The sequence below is a fragment of the Equus asinus genome, chromosome 23, assembly GCF_041296235.1.
Source record: "Equus asinus isolate D_3611 breed Donkey chromosome 23, EquAss-T2T_v2, whole genome shotgun sequence".
Lineage (NCBI taxonomy): Eukaryota > Metazoa > Chordata > Mammalia > Perissodactyla > Equidae > Equus > Equus asinus.
The window spans coordinates 57,729,572-57,748,167 of NC_091812.1; the positions used below are offsets into that span (position 1 = coordinate 57,729,572).

The 18,596-nt window shown below is 41.0% G+C and overlaps 1 protein-coding gene across 1 annotated transcript in view; it reads left to right on the forward strand.

The window, feature by feature from the left end:
• The window catches only part of TEK (TEK receptor tyrosine kinase), a 106,517-nt gene that overhangs the window by 66,680 nt on the left and 21,241 nt on the right, over window positions 1-18,596 (forward strand). Inside the window, exons 9-13 of the mRNA XM_014853381.3 lie at window positions 1,103-1,247; window positions 6,232-6,393; window positions 8,194-8,328; window positions 12,117-12,404; window positions 17,607-17,906. Of these exons, the coding sequence (XP_014708867.1) occupies window positions 1,103-1,247; window positions 6,232-6,393; window positions 8,194-8,328; window positions 12,117-12,404; window positions 17,607-17,906 (1,030 nt within the window). The remainder of the gene's footprint in view (window positions 1-1,102; window positions 1,248-6,231; window positions 6,394-8,193; window positions 8,329-12,116; window positions 12,405-17,606; window positions 17,907-18,596) is intronic.

Below are 18,596 nucleotides of genomic sequence, written 5' to 3' on the forward strand. Positions count from 1 at the left end.
GAAGAGGAGAGTCCAGCATAGTCCATTTGTCTCCAGATAGACCTGCTCCCACATCTCCAGTTCAGAAACCACGATCCCGGACTCCCTAGGTCTCAATGCATTCCCTGGGTCACCCGCCTCTTCACTTTGCCCTCATTGCTTGTGCTGAACACTGGTTAGGCCACCATCACCACGGTTATTCTTTGCTGGAAAGGACTAAGCCACTTTTCCAATACGCTTCCCTTCTGTCTCCCAACGATCCCAAATGCAGACAGGAGCCACCCCAAATTTCTCCATGTCACAAGTGAGCCTCAGGAAGTTGATGCATTTTCTTGTCTAAAGATTTTGAAATAGTTATCTTATTTTTCTCTCAATGGTGACTGAAAGTCAACTTGATCAGAAGGCAGATTCTTGTGACTTGTTGGGGGCAGGTTATATAGAACATGCCGTTACCAGTGTCCACACATCAGATATTCCTGATTCTACTCAAATTAGGTAAAAGAGGCCAATTGACAGCTTCCAAAATCTCGTCAGCTTTTTCATGCATTAATGGAAGTAACATTTACCATTGAGTGAGAGCTGACCATACTGTATACAACATCTCACTTCATACTACTTGTCCCCTTTTTGCAGAAGTGGAAACTAGCTGGGTGAAGTTAAGTGAGAAGGGAATTGGTCAAAAGTGGCAGAGCTGGGATGTGAACTCAGGTCCATGTGTCTTCGAGCCCTGGCTTTTTCCATGATACCACACTCCACAGCCCCTCAAACACTTCAGGGAGCCATTTTGTCCTCTCCCCGGCCATCTCTGTCTTAGACCGGAAAGGAGCAAACGTTACCAGAAGCAGTTTAAAGGGAATTAGACTCCTTGCTCGTAAGTGTTTACCCCACACTCCCAAACACACAAACACAACAGCAGGATCTGAGAGGGCGTCAATCCAATATAAACGGTCAGGGCTACGACAATAGCTTTGGAAATAAGCCAATGATTATACTAGCATTGCATTGAGCTTCTTAATCTCTCCTAGAAAACGTCTCATTAAACAATGAGATGGGGTCAGCGTTATGGACCTTTGTGTTTATGCCGCCCTAGAAGCTTTTATTTTTTTGTCTTTAACCTTTCCAGCCAAAAGACTTTAACCACACGGGTCATCTCTCAGTGGCCACGTTCACCATTGACCGGATCCTCCCCCCTGACTCCGGAGTCTGGGTCTGCAGTGTAAACACAGTGGCTGGGATGGTGGAAGAGCCTTTCAACATTTCTGTTAAAGGTAAACTCCTTTTCCCAGAGGAAGAGCTCGTATCCTTGATGCTCTGTATTTATGTAACCGCTGGGGGCTGCTTCTAGATAGAAAGGCTATCTATCTGGCCACTAAAATGCTTTCTGGATATTTTCCAGGATACTTACCCTCTTTAAAAAAAATTATATGTGTGAAAATGGAAAGGAGGGATTAAGTATGTAACCTTTGGAGTCACATGCCCGGGGTTTGAGTTTTGTCCCTAACAGCTAGTAACCTTGTGTGTGGCCCTGAGCAAATGCATTTAACCTCTCTGAGCCTTTTTTTATTTGGAAATGAAGCGGAGTTTATCTACCACTCAGGGTTATTGTGAAGATGTGTTAAATATATAAAACACTTGGAATTGTGTCTGGCACAACGTGTCTGGTAATGTTTACATTTCACAGAAAGTTTGGCTTCATCATTGTTGCGACTTCTTCTGCATGATTGTAGGGAATAATTTGGGGAATCTTTTTTTGAGGATTGCTCACTTAATAGGAAGCCCAGGCTATGATATATAATCAACACAAATGATTTTTTTTAAATGTTCAGGGTTTTAAGTATTCTTCCTGCTATGCATTAGTATTTCAAAATTCAAATTAATCTAAGCGGATGTGTGTACATTTGTGGCTTGAGGGGAAGAAATAAAGTGGAGGTAAATTCAAGTTAGCCTGGCTGGTGTACGTAGACACAACAAGGAATTCTGAATTTGGAAGTTATTTATGAACTCATTAGACAAAAACACCTACCAGCTCTCTGGTGTATATTCTAGAAAGGCAGCAAGCTGAGTGCCTCACATACTCCACCTTATTTAATTTTCATGAGAACCATGAGCAGTAGGTGTTGTTATCCCCACTCTACCAGTCAGGAAACAGGTTCAGAGAGTTTAGTTAACGTGTCTAAGGTAGCACAGCTGGTGAGCAGCAAATCCCAGTTTCGAACCTGGGACTCCTGACTCCCAAACCCTGCACCATCTTTTCTAGACCATTTTGTTTCCTGAGTCTCCTGTGTTAAAGATGAGGAAGCAAGATAACCAAAGTTGATTTATATTTTACCCACTTCATTACTTGATTAGGAATCTTTGGGCAATCCCAGAGGTATTTCTATAAAGGAAATGAATGTAAATACCCAGAACATAATCTTTTTTTTTTTTAAGGCCAATAATAACAACAGTAGCACAAATATAGCCTCATAGATTTGGATTCTCTGCCCTGAGAATCATGTAAACCACCTCAGAATCTTTAATATTTTTTGGATTACTGGAAAAAGCCTGGATCTGTTTTATTCAGTAGAACATTCACATGATCAAAATAATTTATGGAAAGTAATTGCATGTTCTTTGAAGAAAGGAAATGATATGCAGACAAGACAAATTACCTTCTTCGTCTTGGTTTTTTTTTTTTTTTTTTTTTTTGCTGAGGAAGATTTACCCTGAGCTAACATCTGTGCCAGTCTTCCTCTGTTTTGTTTGTGGGACACTGCTGCAGCTGTGTAAGTCTGCACCTGGGACACAAACCCAGGCCACTGAAGCAGAGTGCACCAAACTTAATCACTAGGCCATGGGGTTGGCCCCAAATTATCTTTTTTAAAGCTTTTTGAAATGTTTACTGCCCATGGAAAATAAATAATATTAATTCAAAACAAACCATATTGCTAAGATTCAGGGGTCACTGGTTCTAATTTTTATTTTTTAATGAAAGATACAGTACGCAACATCAATGTATAAAAAGCATCTCTGGGCCTAAGTCACTGATGCCTCTTCACTGTCATATTGACTGATATCTATAAAATGGAAATAGCCATTAGGTAAATTAATCAGTGTCTTTAACCATGGTATTTAAAAAAAAAACAGATACAAGGCTTCACTATCAGAGTACAAGTTGGTATAACCACTTTGGAAAACTGGCAATATCTAATAAGCTAAGCATGCATCTCCCCTGTGACTTGACAATTCTACTCCTATGTATATGCTCAAAAGGAATGAGTGCATATGTTCAAAAAAGACATCTTCAAGGATGTTCCAAGCAGTTTTATTCATAATAGCCCAAAACTGAAATTAACCCAAATATCCATCAACATTAGAAAAGATAAATAAATTTTGGTAAATTCATATGAAATAATTTGCTAGGGCTGTCATGGCAAAGTGCCACAGACTGGGTGCCTTCAACAACAGAAATTTATTTTCTCACAGTTCTGGAGGCTGGAAGTCTGAGATCAAGGTGTTGGCAGAGTTGGTTTTCGAGGCCTCACTCCCCGGCTTGTAGATGGTCTTCTCCTACTGTCTTCACTCCTTCTTCCCTCTGTGTGTGCTTGTGTCCTAATTTTTATGAGGATGACAGTCAGATTGGATTAAGAATCACTCTAATGACTTCATTTTAACTTAATCACCTCTTTAAAGACTCTACCTCCAAATACAGTTACATTGTGAGGCACTGGGGGGATTAAGACTTGAACATATGAATTTTGAGGAACACAGTTCAGCATTCCTCATACAATGGGATACTAAACAGCAATAAAAAAGAATTAATTCCTACAACAATATGGATGGGTCTCACAGACATAAAAATAAGTAAAGGAAAGTTCGTGATTTATGATTCCATTTATACAAAGTTAAAGAACAGGCAAAACTAATCTACAGTGACAGAAGTCAGGAGGGTAGTTCCCCATTGACGGGGAAGGGGCACAAGAGTGCCTTCTGGGGCGCTGGAGGTGTTCTCCATCTCAGTCTGGGTGGTGGTTACATGGGTGTGTATGTGGTAAAGTCCCTTGAGCTAAATAAGCTTAAGATTTTTGGTCTTTACAATATGTCTATCTCAATAAAAATGATTAAAAGATAAAAAATAAAATATAAATTACAAAGAGAAAGATTTGGGAGCGATTTTCGTCACTCTTGTAAAAGAGATGATTTTGGAATTCATGGCTATAATAAAATATGCATCGGATGGTTTAAACAAGCAGGTGATCTTATTTGATCACACAAAGAAAGCATGACGTAATGAATGAACTTACTCACAACAATGACCTCGTTTCAGAAACTGATCTGAGTGAAATGTGTGTCCAGTCTTAACCTAACTCTGCGCTGGCATTGTCTGCCTCCAGTCAGGATGCTGCTGGATCAGGCTTCTTACTGGCTTTATTATCCTGACCTTGGACAACTTCCTCCTACGTCTTCATTCAGTCAATAGAATTTATTGAGGGCCTATGATGTTTCAGGCCCTGTTCTAGCACTGAGAATACAACAGCAAACAATAAAATAAAGCTCTCCCATCGCGGAGCTCACATTCCCACAGGAAGATAAGCAATGAACAAATAAGTGAGTAAAATGTATAGTTCGCTAAAATGCTAAGTATCTTGGGGAAAATCAAAGCAGAAAAGGGGGCAGAGAATGCTAGGGCAAGGCAGGAGGGGTGACTGTAATTGTAAATAGGCTGATCCGGCTTTGCGGGGAAGATGATATCCGAGCAAAGACTTGAAGGTAATTATTACTGATAGTGAGTCAAAATATTGAGACAGAGAGGTCAAGTAAAATTATTGAAACTTGTCCCCTGAAATCTGGAAGATTCTACATTATGTAACATACACTCTTGGGGAGAAAAAACCAACAGTTATGCATTCCTAAGAAGGTCAAGCTAATGGAGCTATAGAGTACACTGCAAATTCAGTTGACGTTTATTCAATGTGATTCACTGTGAACAAACCTACATGGTTTTTGCCCTAGTGGAGTTTAGAGTTTAGTGCAGTGTTTTACAATATTTTTATCATTATCCTCCTGTTAAGGAGCCCTTTTAGACATTTTATTCAAAACTCTCCTCCCATCACCATAAAATGTTATGTCATAGACGTGCCATATATCTGTTTATGTACTGTGGCTCATTGGAAGACCACAAACCATTGTAATAACTAAGATATTTTCACCCCCCAAGGACCAATTTTCATCTCCTTGAGGGTGCTATTGCCCCCATTGAGAATATGTGGTCTTTGAGATTGTTCTGGATTATTTGGTGGATCCACTCTGAGCACACGAGTCCTTGAAAGCAGAGAACCTTTCCTGAGTGTAGTCAGAAAGAGATATCACATTGAAGAACGATCAGAGAGATGCAGTGTTCTTGATTTTGAAGTTGGAAGAAGGGCCATGGACCAACAGACGAAGATAGTTTCTAGAAGCTGGAAAGAACAGGGAAACTGATTCTCCCCTAGAGCCTGCAGAAAGGAGCACAGCCCTGCCAACATCTTGATCTCAGCCCACTGAGACCCAGGTCTTTCTGACCTCCAGAACTGTAAGATGATAAATTTGTGTTGTTTGAAGCAGTGAGAGAGAGAGAGAGAGAAAACACATAGTCTAGTGGGAAGACATATTAAATAATCACACAAAATCACAAAGAATAGTAAAATCTGAAAATTACAATGAAGGAAAAGTGAAAGTGTATGACACACCTGAGCCTAAATGAGGTTCGGGGATAGCACCTGTGAAGAAGTCACATCAGAGCTGAGAGTTGAATGATGAGTAAGAGTTAACGGGAGAATAGCAGGAGGTCTGGAGCGTTCTTTGCAGGAGGACATCTATAAAGAACCTGAGACAGGAAGCAGCTTGGTGCATTGTTAGTTGGATGAACTGACAGGAGGTCAGTGCGACTGGAGGGTATTGGGTGAGGAGAAGAGGAGGCTGGGGCTCCATCGTGCAAAACCTTGGCAGGTCATGGTATGAATTTAGACTTTATTCTGAATTAATGGGAATCCATTGAAAGGTCTTCAGCAGAGGAGTGCTCATATTTTATGAAAGCACTTTGACTGTGACTAAGGGGTTGAAGGGGCAAGAACAAGCGAGAAGCTCACAGAGCAGATGATTGTGTTGAATCGCAGCAGAGAAGTCTAAGAGGGCTTTGTTGGAAATGTAAGGGTATTCACCCTCTTTCCTACCTAAGGACGATGATGAAGCCCCAAATCCAAGGACTAATCTGATTGCTGGAATTTTATTCAGTTCTTCCAAAGCCCCTGAATGCCCCAAATGTGATCGACACTGGACATAACTTTGCTGTCATCAACATCAGCTCTGAGCCTTACTTCGGGGATGGACCAATCAAATCCAAGAAGCTTCTATACAAGCCTGTTAATCATTATGAGGCCTGGCGGGACATTCAAGGTAAGGTTTGGACAGGAAAGGCTGCAGCTGCAGATATGGCACCAGGAAAAAAATTGTCCCCAAGTGTAGAAATCCCTTCTCCCAGTCTCAATGGTCTACCCCAAGGTGGCATCTGTACAGAGGATTCTGTTTCAGAGTATTCAGTCAAGAGTGCAGGGGCCTCTGGGTTTCCGGGCTAACTTTCTGGAAGTTGTGGGACCTAGAACCAGCCTGTGTCAAGAGTTACTTCTATGTCAACATTTCCTTTCCAGGCCTCCCTGGATCTCCAATCCTGTTTTTAGTCACTCTGTCTTGCTTGGTCATGTTGAAAGACACAGGTTTATGCCACGAATATGGTAACGGGAAAGTCTAGGGTCGGCTGGGAAGGCAGAGCCCAATCTTCATAAATCTGAGGAGTGATTGTTGCTGCCATGTGGAGTCATTTATTCTTTTTCTCATTTGAACCTTGCCCCATCCTGCAGGCCCCTAATGCACAGAGATTTTAAGAGGAATTTGGACGTGAAAAGTTTGGGTTGTGGCAGATGGGACTGGGGTGGAGGCAGGAAGGGGTGTGGGCAAAGAGAACGATGTCCCCCTCCCCCAACTTCCTGAAAGAAAAAAATAATTCAACGAAATGTGATAAAATATCAAAAGCTTACGAAAACAGTTGTTTATTTATTAAATGTATCTCATACAAATTACAGTTCTATTTGTTGCATGATGATGTAAAAATCACAATTTTTAAAAAGAAAACTGAGCATTATCATTGGCCATGCTGCTTTAATCGTGCCATCTTGGACGGAGATCTGCCACTCTTAGGCTTGTAGGTAACATGCATCCTTCCACTAATACTTGAGTCTCATCTCACCTGTGATTTCCTAAAAAGGGCCCTCTACCCACTATGTGTAGGTAATTGAGGAAATTACAAAAAATGAGGGGTTTTGGTTTAATAATGCTAGCTGACCTGGGTATGCTGAATAAAGTCATGGTATCATTCCTGAGCTGTCCACATTCTATTGTAGACTCAGCCAAAATTCAGAACCCCAGCAGCATAGGGCTGATTTGCTGGATTGCTGTTCCTAGCATCAATGGTTAGGTCTTATTTAAAAGCAGATTTTTTTTTCATAGAGTGGTAATAATCCATCAACTCTTTCTACAAGTGGACACCCACAAAGGGGTCTTCTAAGAACTCTTAAACACAGCCCAATTCTTTTCTTCCCAATTGGGAATTTATCCTATGGTTAAGGCAAAAATCTGCCTTTGCAATATCCATGGAGAAACAGGGGCTGGCTAAAGTGGATAGCTAAGGAGGAAAGAAGCGTGTATCACTTGTTAATGGGATCTGTTTTCAAGTCCTTCAGAGCCCTTCATTTGTAGTGATACTAATCCATTGTACGTCATTGTAAGCAAACTCTCAGAGTCCCCTCTCTTGATAGCTTGATTGCAATCTCTGTATGTACTTGAAAACAGTGGAAATTAGTTTACATTATTCTGAATGAGATTTTTTTCCCTAAATTTGATTGGTATTCCATATACTCAAAGATTTGTGCCGTTTTACTCTACGAATGAAAAGATAGAAACACTGAGCAGAAGTGTACAAAGATACTTCTATGAATGTATACATCGTGACCTGGAAACTTCTTTAAAAAGCTTCATTTTCCTTATCTTAGGAATGATGAGGCCCTGAAGATGGAATTGCCTCTGTTAGTGTTTCACTAAGACATTGTATTTTTAAAAACCAAACATTTGTTCACATGACAATAACAATATTCCAGTTTAACGAATGCCAACTTAAGTTTCCTGGACTTTCCCTCTCCTCAGTGACAAATGAGATCGTTACCCTTAACCATTTGGAACCTCGAACCGAATATGAGCTCTGCGTGCAGCTGGTCCGGCGGGGAGAGGGCGGCGAAGGGCATCCTGGCCCCGTGAGACGCTTCACAACAGCTTCCATCGGTCAGCTGAAGTCAACAGCATTTATTCCTGAGCTGGGTGGGAGGGGGAGGAAGGGGAAAGAGGAAGGAAGACCAGGAAGGGTGGTGGTGGGTGAGTGGGTGGGTGGGGATGGAGGTGGAAGGAGTTTGCTTTTGAATGGGTGGGAAAGTGACAGGAAGGGTAGCAATTTGGAGCCAAACCGGCCCTTTATTTGGGCTGCACTCCTGGTCTCTCTCCCTGGGGGAGGGGGTCTGCCGCACTCCACGGGGACAGAGAAGGAAGCAGATGAGCCTTCAGGAAGGCAGGGCCATCCCTTAGGAGTTGGATGTACTTAGTAGCGACTGTGCTGAGCCTTGGCTCCCGAGGGTTACCACCAGCTTCCTGTTTCCACCTTAAGGGCCCAGGCTAGGCTCTTGCAGCACACATACTTCAGAAATCCCAGTTTATTTATTTTTAAAAATAATTTCTAATTTTTCAAAGTAATTCATGGACATAATTAAAACATCAAATAGAATCAAAGGCTCGTGTGCAAAGAACAGCAGTCCCCCGCTCCACCCCTCCTCCTCCCGGTCCTGCTTCCCATAGGAAGGGGCTGGCTAAATCTCCTTAAGCGATTTCTTAGAATAGATACTTCCATGTTTCTAAATCAAGGGTTCTCAAACATTCGTGTCCATCAGAATCACCTGAAGAGCTTGTTAAAAAAGATTTCTGGGCTCCATCCCCAGCATTTCAGATTGAATAGGTTCAGGTTGGGTGTAGGGCTCAAGAGTCTGCATTTCTAGAAAGTTCCCAAGTGATGTTTGATGTTGCTGGTCCTGGGTCCAGACATTCTAAATAATATATGTAGGAGTATTTCGTGATTGATGTTAGTCAGTGTTGATTGACCTTCTATTGTGTTAATCGAGGAGCCCTTGAATTCGTGAAGCTTTCTTGATGCTAACCTGGACCCCAGCTCTCTGAGATCAGGTACTCTCCTCTGAAACGTTAGAGTGATCCCTTGTAAAGTTCTCTTTTCTAGTGTCCACTGGGTATGATTATTCTGTTACTATCTCCTGGTCAGCGCTTTATAGTTTCAACTTCACATATATTTAATTCTTACTACCTTGGAGGGTAAGAATTATCATCTTCCTCATTTTACAGATGGAAAAGTAGAGTCTCAGAGTGGTTAATAACTTGCCCATAGTGATGCATCTTACGCATCACCATACTAGATCTTCAGACTTGATACCCTTTTGTTTGTCCAATTATTATTATTATTGTTTTTACCTAGGAGCCCACAGGCACTATTTCCTTATCCCATTTGATAAATTTTCCTACTTTTAGTCCATTTACCAAAGGCAGAAGGATACGGAATGACGCAGTGAGAGACGAGGAATAGCATCTAGCTCTCCTGCAGGGGTTGTGTTCTCCTCGCAGAGACCCCCCTTGACACCCCTACCTAGCTTTCATCTGACCAGCAGTATCCTTAAAGAACCAAATGGACTCGAGAGCTACTCTGGCACTCGTAGGAGCATTGCACAAGGCAGAAATGGCTTCCTGGGACCCCACCGGGTGGTGAATACAAAAAATAGCAGTTAGAGGGTCCAGAGATCTCCATGGCTCTGATCAAAGCTGTCCCCAATACGTTGTCAGGTTGCTGCTACAAAGGCAAATGGTAGTTAATTCTCTCTCTGGCCAGTTTTGATGAATCCAAAAGGGAAGGTCTTAGTCGGACTCAGATGGAAAGTATTTACGAAACAGAACATAAAACACTTCACAGACCCACGCTGCACTGTCTTCAGCCCTCAGAATATGTTCCAGCCAGGATGTATTTAGAAGTCTCTTGGAATATTTCAAAGTAGTTCTCAGGGCTGGGCGGGAAGGGAATTCTTGAAGGCTCTTTTTTTCCCATCATTTGAATTTTGCTGATGTTTGTTTTTTAATTCATCTCTGGCAGTTGCACTATTTATATGTGGGTTGATTGAGTAGTGAAGGCCAGGGAGGCCAGGGGGGAGAGAAGAGAACACATCTGAACACATGGCAGAAAGAGGGCAGGTAGGGAGGGTTGAAGGGCAAATCATGTTCCCAGAGGGAAGGAAGAAGGAAAAGGCCCATTTATCAAGTTACTCCGCCGTCCCAGGCCCAGGCTTAGGCTTACGTGCGTGCTCCAAAACATCATCCCTCTGCTCTGCTTTGTCATCGTAAGTGTGCCTAACCACCCTGGGGGGCGTATTCTGGAATTTAAACTTTAGAGATGAGCAAAAGGAGTTGACATCACTGCTCTCAATTTGCAAAGGTTATAGAGAAAGGACCAATAAGACCTTTAGCAAAATGCCAAGCAAATCGCTGGACCTGGTTGCTGGTTCTCCCTAGTCTAAGAGCAGTCAGAGCTGGTCCGTGAGAGTCGCTCTCCTGGTGGATGGACAGACTTCCTCTCACTTCCAACGAAGAGTTAGAGCAGTGTTTCTCAAACTTGTTTGTTTGTTGTTTAAATTACCACCCCCAAAAGAGCTTTCTAGATATTTTTGTCTTTAGGGCAGAATATCTATTTTGTCCTAATGTCTCTCTGCCATGAATTTTAATACCACAGATCTGTTCTGTATTGTGGCCCTTCCTAAACCATTGCAATATCTAAAGTTTTCTCATACCCAAGAACCAATTTTTAATTGATTTTAATTGAATAATGTCCCCCTTGAGACTGCATAAGTTAGAGGATCTTTCTTCTATGTTTTGAAAATACTTCATATCTGGAATTTAAAAATAGATTTACTGTTATTAACTGAAAACAAACATTCCTCCTCTGTCTGTTGACACAAGATAAGACATCTTAGGAAGGAGGGAAGAGAAGGAAGGAGGGAGGTAACGCTAATAGAGCCCCATTTTCTCATTTACCCCTCCTGAGTCTGGAGGATGAGTGTTACATGTGAACTTGGAGAGGTTGTGAATTTTCCCAAGACCACAGAACTAAAGCAGCATGCCCCTGTCTCTTTGATTTCAAAACCTATAGTGTTTCCGTTCAGTTACCTCTGCAGTAGCCCAGGTTCTTCTGGGTAATTATGACCAGGCAGCTGTGGTTGTAGCCAATCCCTCAATGTGATCAGAGCGGGGCCAGGCCTGGCCCTACCGTCACAGCTGCTATGATGTCTGAAATTCTCCTTGCCAGGGGGAAGTAACCCCAAAATCGCTTTAAAATGTATTGCTCAGAGTAGTGAGAGAAACCCTAAAAACTCAGGAACCCCACAACCTCAGGAAATGCACTGTTTTCATTTTTATCAGTTTCCTCCCTTTCACCACTTATAGACATGACTTTTACCAAGTTCCAATGAGAGTTTTTTCTCATGTATTATAAATATTTTTATTGGGCTTCCATCCTTCTCCCAATTATCTATTTCAATCTATTGGATGGCTATATCACAATTTATTAAAGCATGTCCCTATTTTGAGCCTTTAGATTTCTTCCAGTTGTTTGTTATTATAAATAATGCTGTAATGAACATCTTCATGCACCTAGGTTTTTCTCTTCCTTTACATTATTTATTCAGATATTACAGGGCCAAAGTATATGTAATTTCTAGGACTCTTGAAAAATATTCCCAAACTATTCTCCAAAGGACTTGTATTCCTATATTATAATTATTCAAACTACGTGTTAGAATTTTTTTAAAGATTTGCAATTTTGGTAGAAAAAAATATGGCTACCAGCTTGTGTTTCTTTGATAGCTTGTGAAGTTGTGTATTATTCTAGAAGCCAAGGTGACTCTGTGAAGCTGACCTTTGGGGCTGTTACCTTCCACCTATGTAAAAATAATGATCTTTCTGGTCTCTCCCAGGTCTTCCTCCTCCAAGGGGTCTCAGTCTCCTACCGAAAAGTCAGACCACTCTAAATTTGACCTGGCAACCAATATTTCCAAACTCAGAAGATGACTTTTATGTGGAAGTGGAGAGGAGGTCTGTGCAAGTGAATAGTGATCAGCAGAATATTAAAGTGCCAGGCAACTTGACCTCGGTGCTGCTTAACAATTTACACCCCAGGGAGCAGTACGTAGTCCGAGCCAGAGTCAACACCAAGGCCCAGGGGGAATGGAGTGAAGATCTCACCGCTTGGACCCTCAGCGACGGTAAGTGGCTTCTCCTGCCCCTTCTTGCCTGAACATTTGGCTACTGCCACGTGGACTTAGCTACCAGCACTTCAAGACTGTTCATTAGAAATTGTAAAAGGCTAATTAGTGCCCCCATCCCAACACATCAAATCCTTTTAATAACCTGCAATATATAAGAAAGCGCCATGTATTTGAATTTGCAATAATTCAGGCAGGACTGCACTAAAATTTACCTTTCTGTCATATGGAGGTACTTATTAAATAATTTAATAACATGGATAACGTTTTCTAGGGCTTGTTCAATCTGTTCCAGGACAGTTTTCAGGACTGTCATGTATCTACACGTACATGGATGCCAATTCATTATAGATGAGCCTTTCCTAATGGCAAAAGCCGAATAACTTTGCTTAAAAAAAAAATCTTTTTAACAGACAATTCTTGGAGCTACAATATATATTTCAGAGTAATCAGACCACTTTTCTTTCAAAACATTCTGTAATTCAGGCTTTTCTCAATTTTAGATTGGTCATTTAAAATTAGTTGGAACTTCTTGGGTTTCTTTGTAGCAGTGAAAGTTTTTTCATCATTGAGCAGAGAGTTCTTTTTTGATTGACTGCATTAGAACTGTGTCTTTGCATTTTTGAGCCCTTGGAAAGACTAGATATTTCTTGGCCCCACCAACTACCTCTTGAGTCAGGATCGTGTGGTCCCTTCCGAGCGCCCCCCGTCTGAGGCTCTCTTCTGCAGCTGTGTCTCTATTTCCTCAGTGACAGGTGGAGAAACTGGCTCAGTGTTTCTCCAGCTACTCTATTCTGGTAGCAGTGACATGCGGAAGTCTCCACTGTTTTGTCAGTGTTTGGAGATTCTTCATTATTTTTCAAAATTCTGTGGAATTTAAAAGTTACTGAATGGTGCAGAGGATAATACAACAAACACTCACATTCCTACCACCCAGAATTACCAACTGTTAACATTTTCTCATACTTGCTTCCAGCCTTTTTGTTGATTTGTGGGAGTAATAACACAATACAGATCCAGTCGTGTGCCTCATGACAACATTTCAGTCAATGTCAGACTGCATATGTGATGGTGGTCCCGTAAGAAAGTACCATGTAGCCTAGGTGCAGAGTAGGCTATTCCATCTAGGTTTGTATAAGTACACTTTATGGTGGTTGCACAATGACAAAGTTGCCTAACAATGCATTTCTTAGAATATACGTCCCCTTAGAATGTAAATAACCCTCCCCCTATTCAAATACATAATTATATACATTATCCTCATCATTAAGCAATGTATGACTGTATATCAAATCCCCTTTGGCCATCATCCCTACTCTAATTCTATTCCCCTCTCCCCAGAGACAACTAAAATTGTTTGTTAAGTATCTTCCCATTCAATGTCGTATAATTTTAATACATTATATACATCCATAAATGTACATATATACATATTATTCTTCCTCTTGCTTTTGTGAATAAACATTATGATTTTTATCTATCTATGTTAATTTATTTAGATCTGATTAGATCTAATTTGTTTAGATGTGCTTTTTGGACTTCTGCATAATATTCTATGTTATGAACATAGTATCTTATATATCCATTCCCTTTTAGCTGGACATTTAGGTTATTTTCTTTTTTTTCACTATCACAAACAAAAATGCAATGGCCGTCCTTATACATGCCTCCATGTGCAGAGGTGTGAGGGCTTTTCTAGGGAGCACGTCCAGAAGAGGAACTGATGGGCTGTTACCCTCTAAAGTGGCTATTCAATGTGTACCATGTCCAGGAGTATATGAGAGTACCATTTTTCCCTACATCCATCTCTGTATCTCTCTCCTGTTCCTATATCTGTATCACTTGATATTGTCAGACCATTTTATTTTTGTCAATCTCAAAGATAAAAAATGATGCCTCACAGTTAATTTCAATTTTCATTTCCCTGATAACTGGCAAGGTTGAGCATCTTTTCTTGGGCATTTTGTTGGGCAGTTCGATTTCCTCATTTGATAGATTTGTTGATAAACTTTGCACATTTGCTAATGATTGTCTTTTCTTACTGATTTGTAAAATTGTTTATACAGTTTGGACACTAATCTTATTATATATATTGCAAGTAAATTCTCCTAATCTCTTTATTTTTTGTGGTATCTTTTACCCTACAGATAGTTTACATTTTGATGTAATCAGACCTGTGAATATTTACCTCTGTGGTTTGTACTTTTTATGTTTTGGAATTATTCCCTGTTTTGGAATTATTTGCTGTTTTAGAATTATTCCCTGATTTGGAATTATGACCCCAAGGTCATAAATACACTGTCTGTATTTTTTTCTGCTAGTTCTAGTGTTTTGTTTTTGCGTATTTAGGTCTCCAAATATAGGGATGTTATTTTGGGGTATGGTGTAAACATTTTAACCTTTTTTGTTTTAATCTTATTTATTCACATATGGCAAGCCAGTGGTCCCAATGCCACACACTGAATAGTGACTTGTGATGCTTTCTGTATCAGATGCCAAGTTCTCATATTGGTTTTGCATCTATTTCTGGGCACTCTGTTCTTTTCCATTGATTTGTGTGTGTTCCTGCACCATTTCCAACCTCTTTAAATTACTATAGATTTATTAAATGTCGTGATAACAGTAGGGTGAATCACTACTTTCTTTTCCAAAGTTGTCTTAGATGTTCATTCACTATAAGCACTATAAGTTTTACCCTCATTAGAATTAAATATCAAACTATTAAATATTGAACTATCAAAATCACATCATCAGAATCATATTTATAGGATTAAATGAAAACCAGGTAGTAGTCACTGAAAGAGGGAGGTTGAGTGGAGTTTGACTAGGGGGAGGATTGTGCTGGTGGTGGTGGTAGAGATGCTGAGATCGGCAGGGGAGGAGCCCGTCCCTACAGGGTCAGGAAATTACGGCAAGGAGGATGTGGATGAGAACATTTCAGTCTTAACTGATATATTTGTTAATATACTATGTTGTCATTGGCTGATCTTGCATATAGGTTGTTCAGAAATAAAATTAATGCTTTTAGTTATAAAGTTTATGTTAATGTCCAGCCTAGCAATTCCAACTGGACCAAGTGTAAGGAGTGGAATGAATTAGATTTGGTATATGGTCCCAAACATAGGTAAAAAATAATACATGTGTATAATGTGTTCCTGTCTATGTGTATGCAGAGTATCTCGTTTGATACAATGACTTTATGAAGAAAGTAGAGTCGGAATTATCATGACATTTAGCAGATGAGGAACCTGAGGCACAAAGAAGGATCAGTCACTGACCAAAGGTGAACAGCTAGTAAATTGTGGGCTAGGACTCTCAATCACATTTCAGTTCTATGTTTTGTTTGTTCTTGCCAAACCATGCTACCCATTTGTCTCTTTGAACGGGCAACCGACAGCTTCAAAGCAAGGTCGGTTCTTGGAGAAGCTCCTCTCACAGGCGTATCCCACTTCCAAATCGTTTACAATCTGATTAGCATCTGCTAAAGTGTTTTAGAATCAACTTTAGAGTTACTGGGGGACCTGATAAAATGTAGATTATCAGGCTCAGTCTCACTGAATCTGAATCAGACGTCCACTGAGCTATCCCAAAGGGTGACTTCTTTTAGGCATAAAGTGGATAAATTGGCACATGCAAATTTATGATTTTTAGTTGGCACCAAAATTATATTAATTATTCTTCCAGCAGGTGTCTGCAAGGCACTGCTTCTTTTTGTGACAGGCTTGGAATCCCACTGGTTTATGAAGGTGAATTTTTTTTGAGGCACTGTTATACAAATATTAAATATATGTTCATAGTAATCTGAAGATGTTAATATTCCTAATATTCTGTAATCTCCTTGTGTAAAGGAAGGTTATTTTATATTTTTGTGAGGATATACAAAAGCTTGGTACTGGATGCAAAGGAAGTTAAGATATTATACTGTTGATTAATTGTGATTTTGGATAATTTACCACCTGTTAGACATAGAAAATGACAATCAGATTTGGAGGGCTCAAAATCCAGTACCTAATTCTCATAAATTGCCACAGTTACCTAAGGAGTATGATATGGGGAATCAACATCATGGAAAGAGGAAATTTAGAATGAAGAAGAATCTCTGAGAATTGAGAATAGAAAGAATGTACGTTAAAACATTTCCAGAAGGTTCTAATTTGCTTATAAGCAGTAACTTTCATATGGCGTGAAGTGGCCTGGCTCTGCTACTTGCTTATCAGGACAGTACAAGTCCCTTACGTTTTTGAAGTGTTAGTTTCCTCATCTCTAGGAATTTGAATAATTAAAAATCTCAGCCTTGCTTACCTCCCTGCCTGTGTGGTTATGAGGGTCAAGAGAGAGCCTGCATTTGGAAGCAGCTTGTAAACAGCCTCACAAATGTAAGCTCCAGTTACTATCAAGGGCAAGACTGTGGGTTCCTTCTTTCCTTGAGTCCCATAGCTTTAGGCTCTGTGGAGTCACAGAGTTCCCTTCCAGCCCGTGCCCTTTATCGGGAGGGAATTTGAGTGCAGAGATGATTCTGCATGCCGTCTTCATCTGGAACACCTCCAAGCACCTCTCTCTCTTCCTCCCTATGCCCCTGAACGGAATGTTCTCTTTTTCCCAAATCCTTACAGCACTTTGTCAGCTAGATGCTTAACCAGTTTCTTATGTATACCCTGACTTGCTAGTGCTCCATAAATGCGCTTAGCGCAAGGATAGGCCACATGGGACAGTGGCTAAGACAGTGGCCCATGCCGTCAGACTGCCAGGAGTCGAGTCCTATTTCTTCTACTTAATAGCCGTGTGACCTTGGCCAAGTCCCTTAACCTTTCTGGGCCTCCATACCTGTGGTAAGATTATTAAGAAGAGGAAATGAGTTACTACATGGAAGGGCCTATATAAATGTCGGCTCTCGTAATCTTTCTATCCTTCCCAGCACCAAGAACAGGGTAATGTAGATTTTTGGAGTAACAATTTCTGAGGCCTTTATTTAGTGTAATTTGATGCAAATATGTGATATATGTGTTGCCATTTTCGCATCTTGTGCCATTCTGTTGACTCTGCAGGAGTCTGCTACCAACTGCTTGGAAGTACCATCTGAGAAAGTGTCTATTAGCCGTTCGTGGTTTACGAGCTCACATTACCTCTCTCTCAGAAGCATGATGATCTAAGAGACGGTAGTACATCTGAAGTGAAATACTGTTTTTTTTTTTAAATTTCCAGTTCTCCCTCCTCAACCAGGAAACATCAAGATTTCCAACATCACAGACTCCTCTGCCGTGGTCTCTTGGACCATCTTGGATGGCTATTCTATTTCTTCTGTTACCATCCGCTACAAAGTTCAGGGCAAGAATGAAGACCAGCACATTGATGTGAAAATCAAGAATGCCACCATCACCCAGTATCAGCTCAAGGGCCTAGAGCCCGAAACAGCTTACCAGGTGGACATTTTTGCAGAGAACAACATAGGGTCAAGCCACCCAGAGCTTTCTCATGAACTGACGACACTCTCCAAATCTCAAGGTTGGTGGAGTGGACAGGTATTTCCGTATTTCTGGAGAGTATCAGCAAAGCCCCATTGTCAAGATATTTACTCCCTATTCGTATCATGTGACGTATTTCATTTGTCCTAACAGGCTTTACCCTCTCTAGATTAGGTCCTTAAAATGAAAATGCCCTGAGAAGGATACCCTGTGGATCCATTTTCCATTATTGAACCATAGACCAAAGTAGCCTATCAGCAACCCCCATCCAGCCATTGCAGCTCTGAGGAATATGAATTTGACCCTGCTTCGTGGAGGCTGGCCTGTGCAGGTGCTTCAATGGGAGGCTCCAAGAACACTCTCCATACCTTCACAAAAATCAACTCCTCTTTTAGCTTGGATGACACCATGCTATCCTGAGTTTTCTTTTACTTTTCAGATCCAGGTTATTACGTCTCCACATCCACCGCTAACCCCTCACCCCAGAGAGAGTAAGCTCTTTGAGACAGATAGAGACCCCTCAGGGTGCCGAGCCCACGATGCTCAGTAATTGTGATGGAGAAAACCTGTTGAACGTAATTAAGTGAACGAGGGCCTGGGGTGGACGGGACGGCAGCACGTGGAAGGCCTTCCTGCCCTTCCAAGTCTGTCTGAAATGGCATCTCCCAGCCCTCTGCACTGTGCCACGTGTGCAAGAGAATGTAGAGAGCGGGACATCAGAGAAAAACAG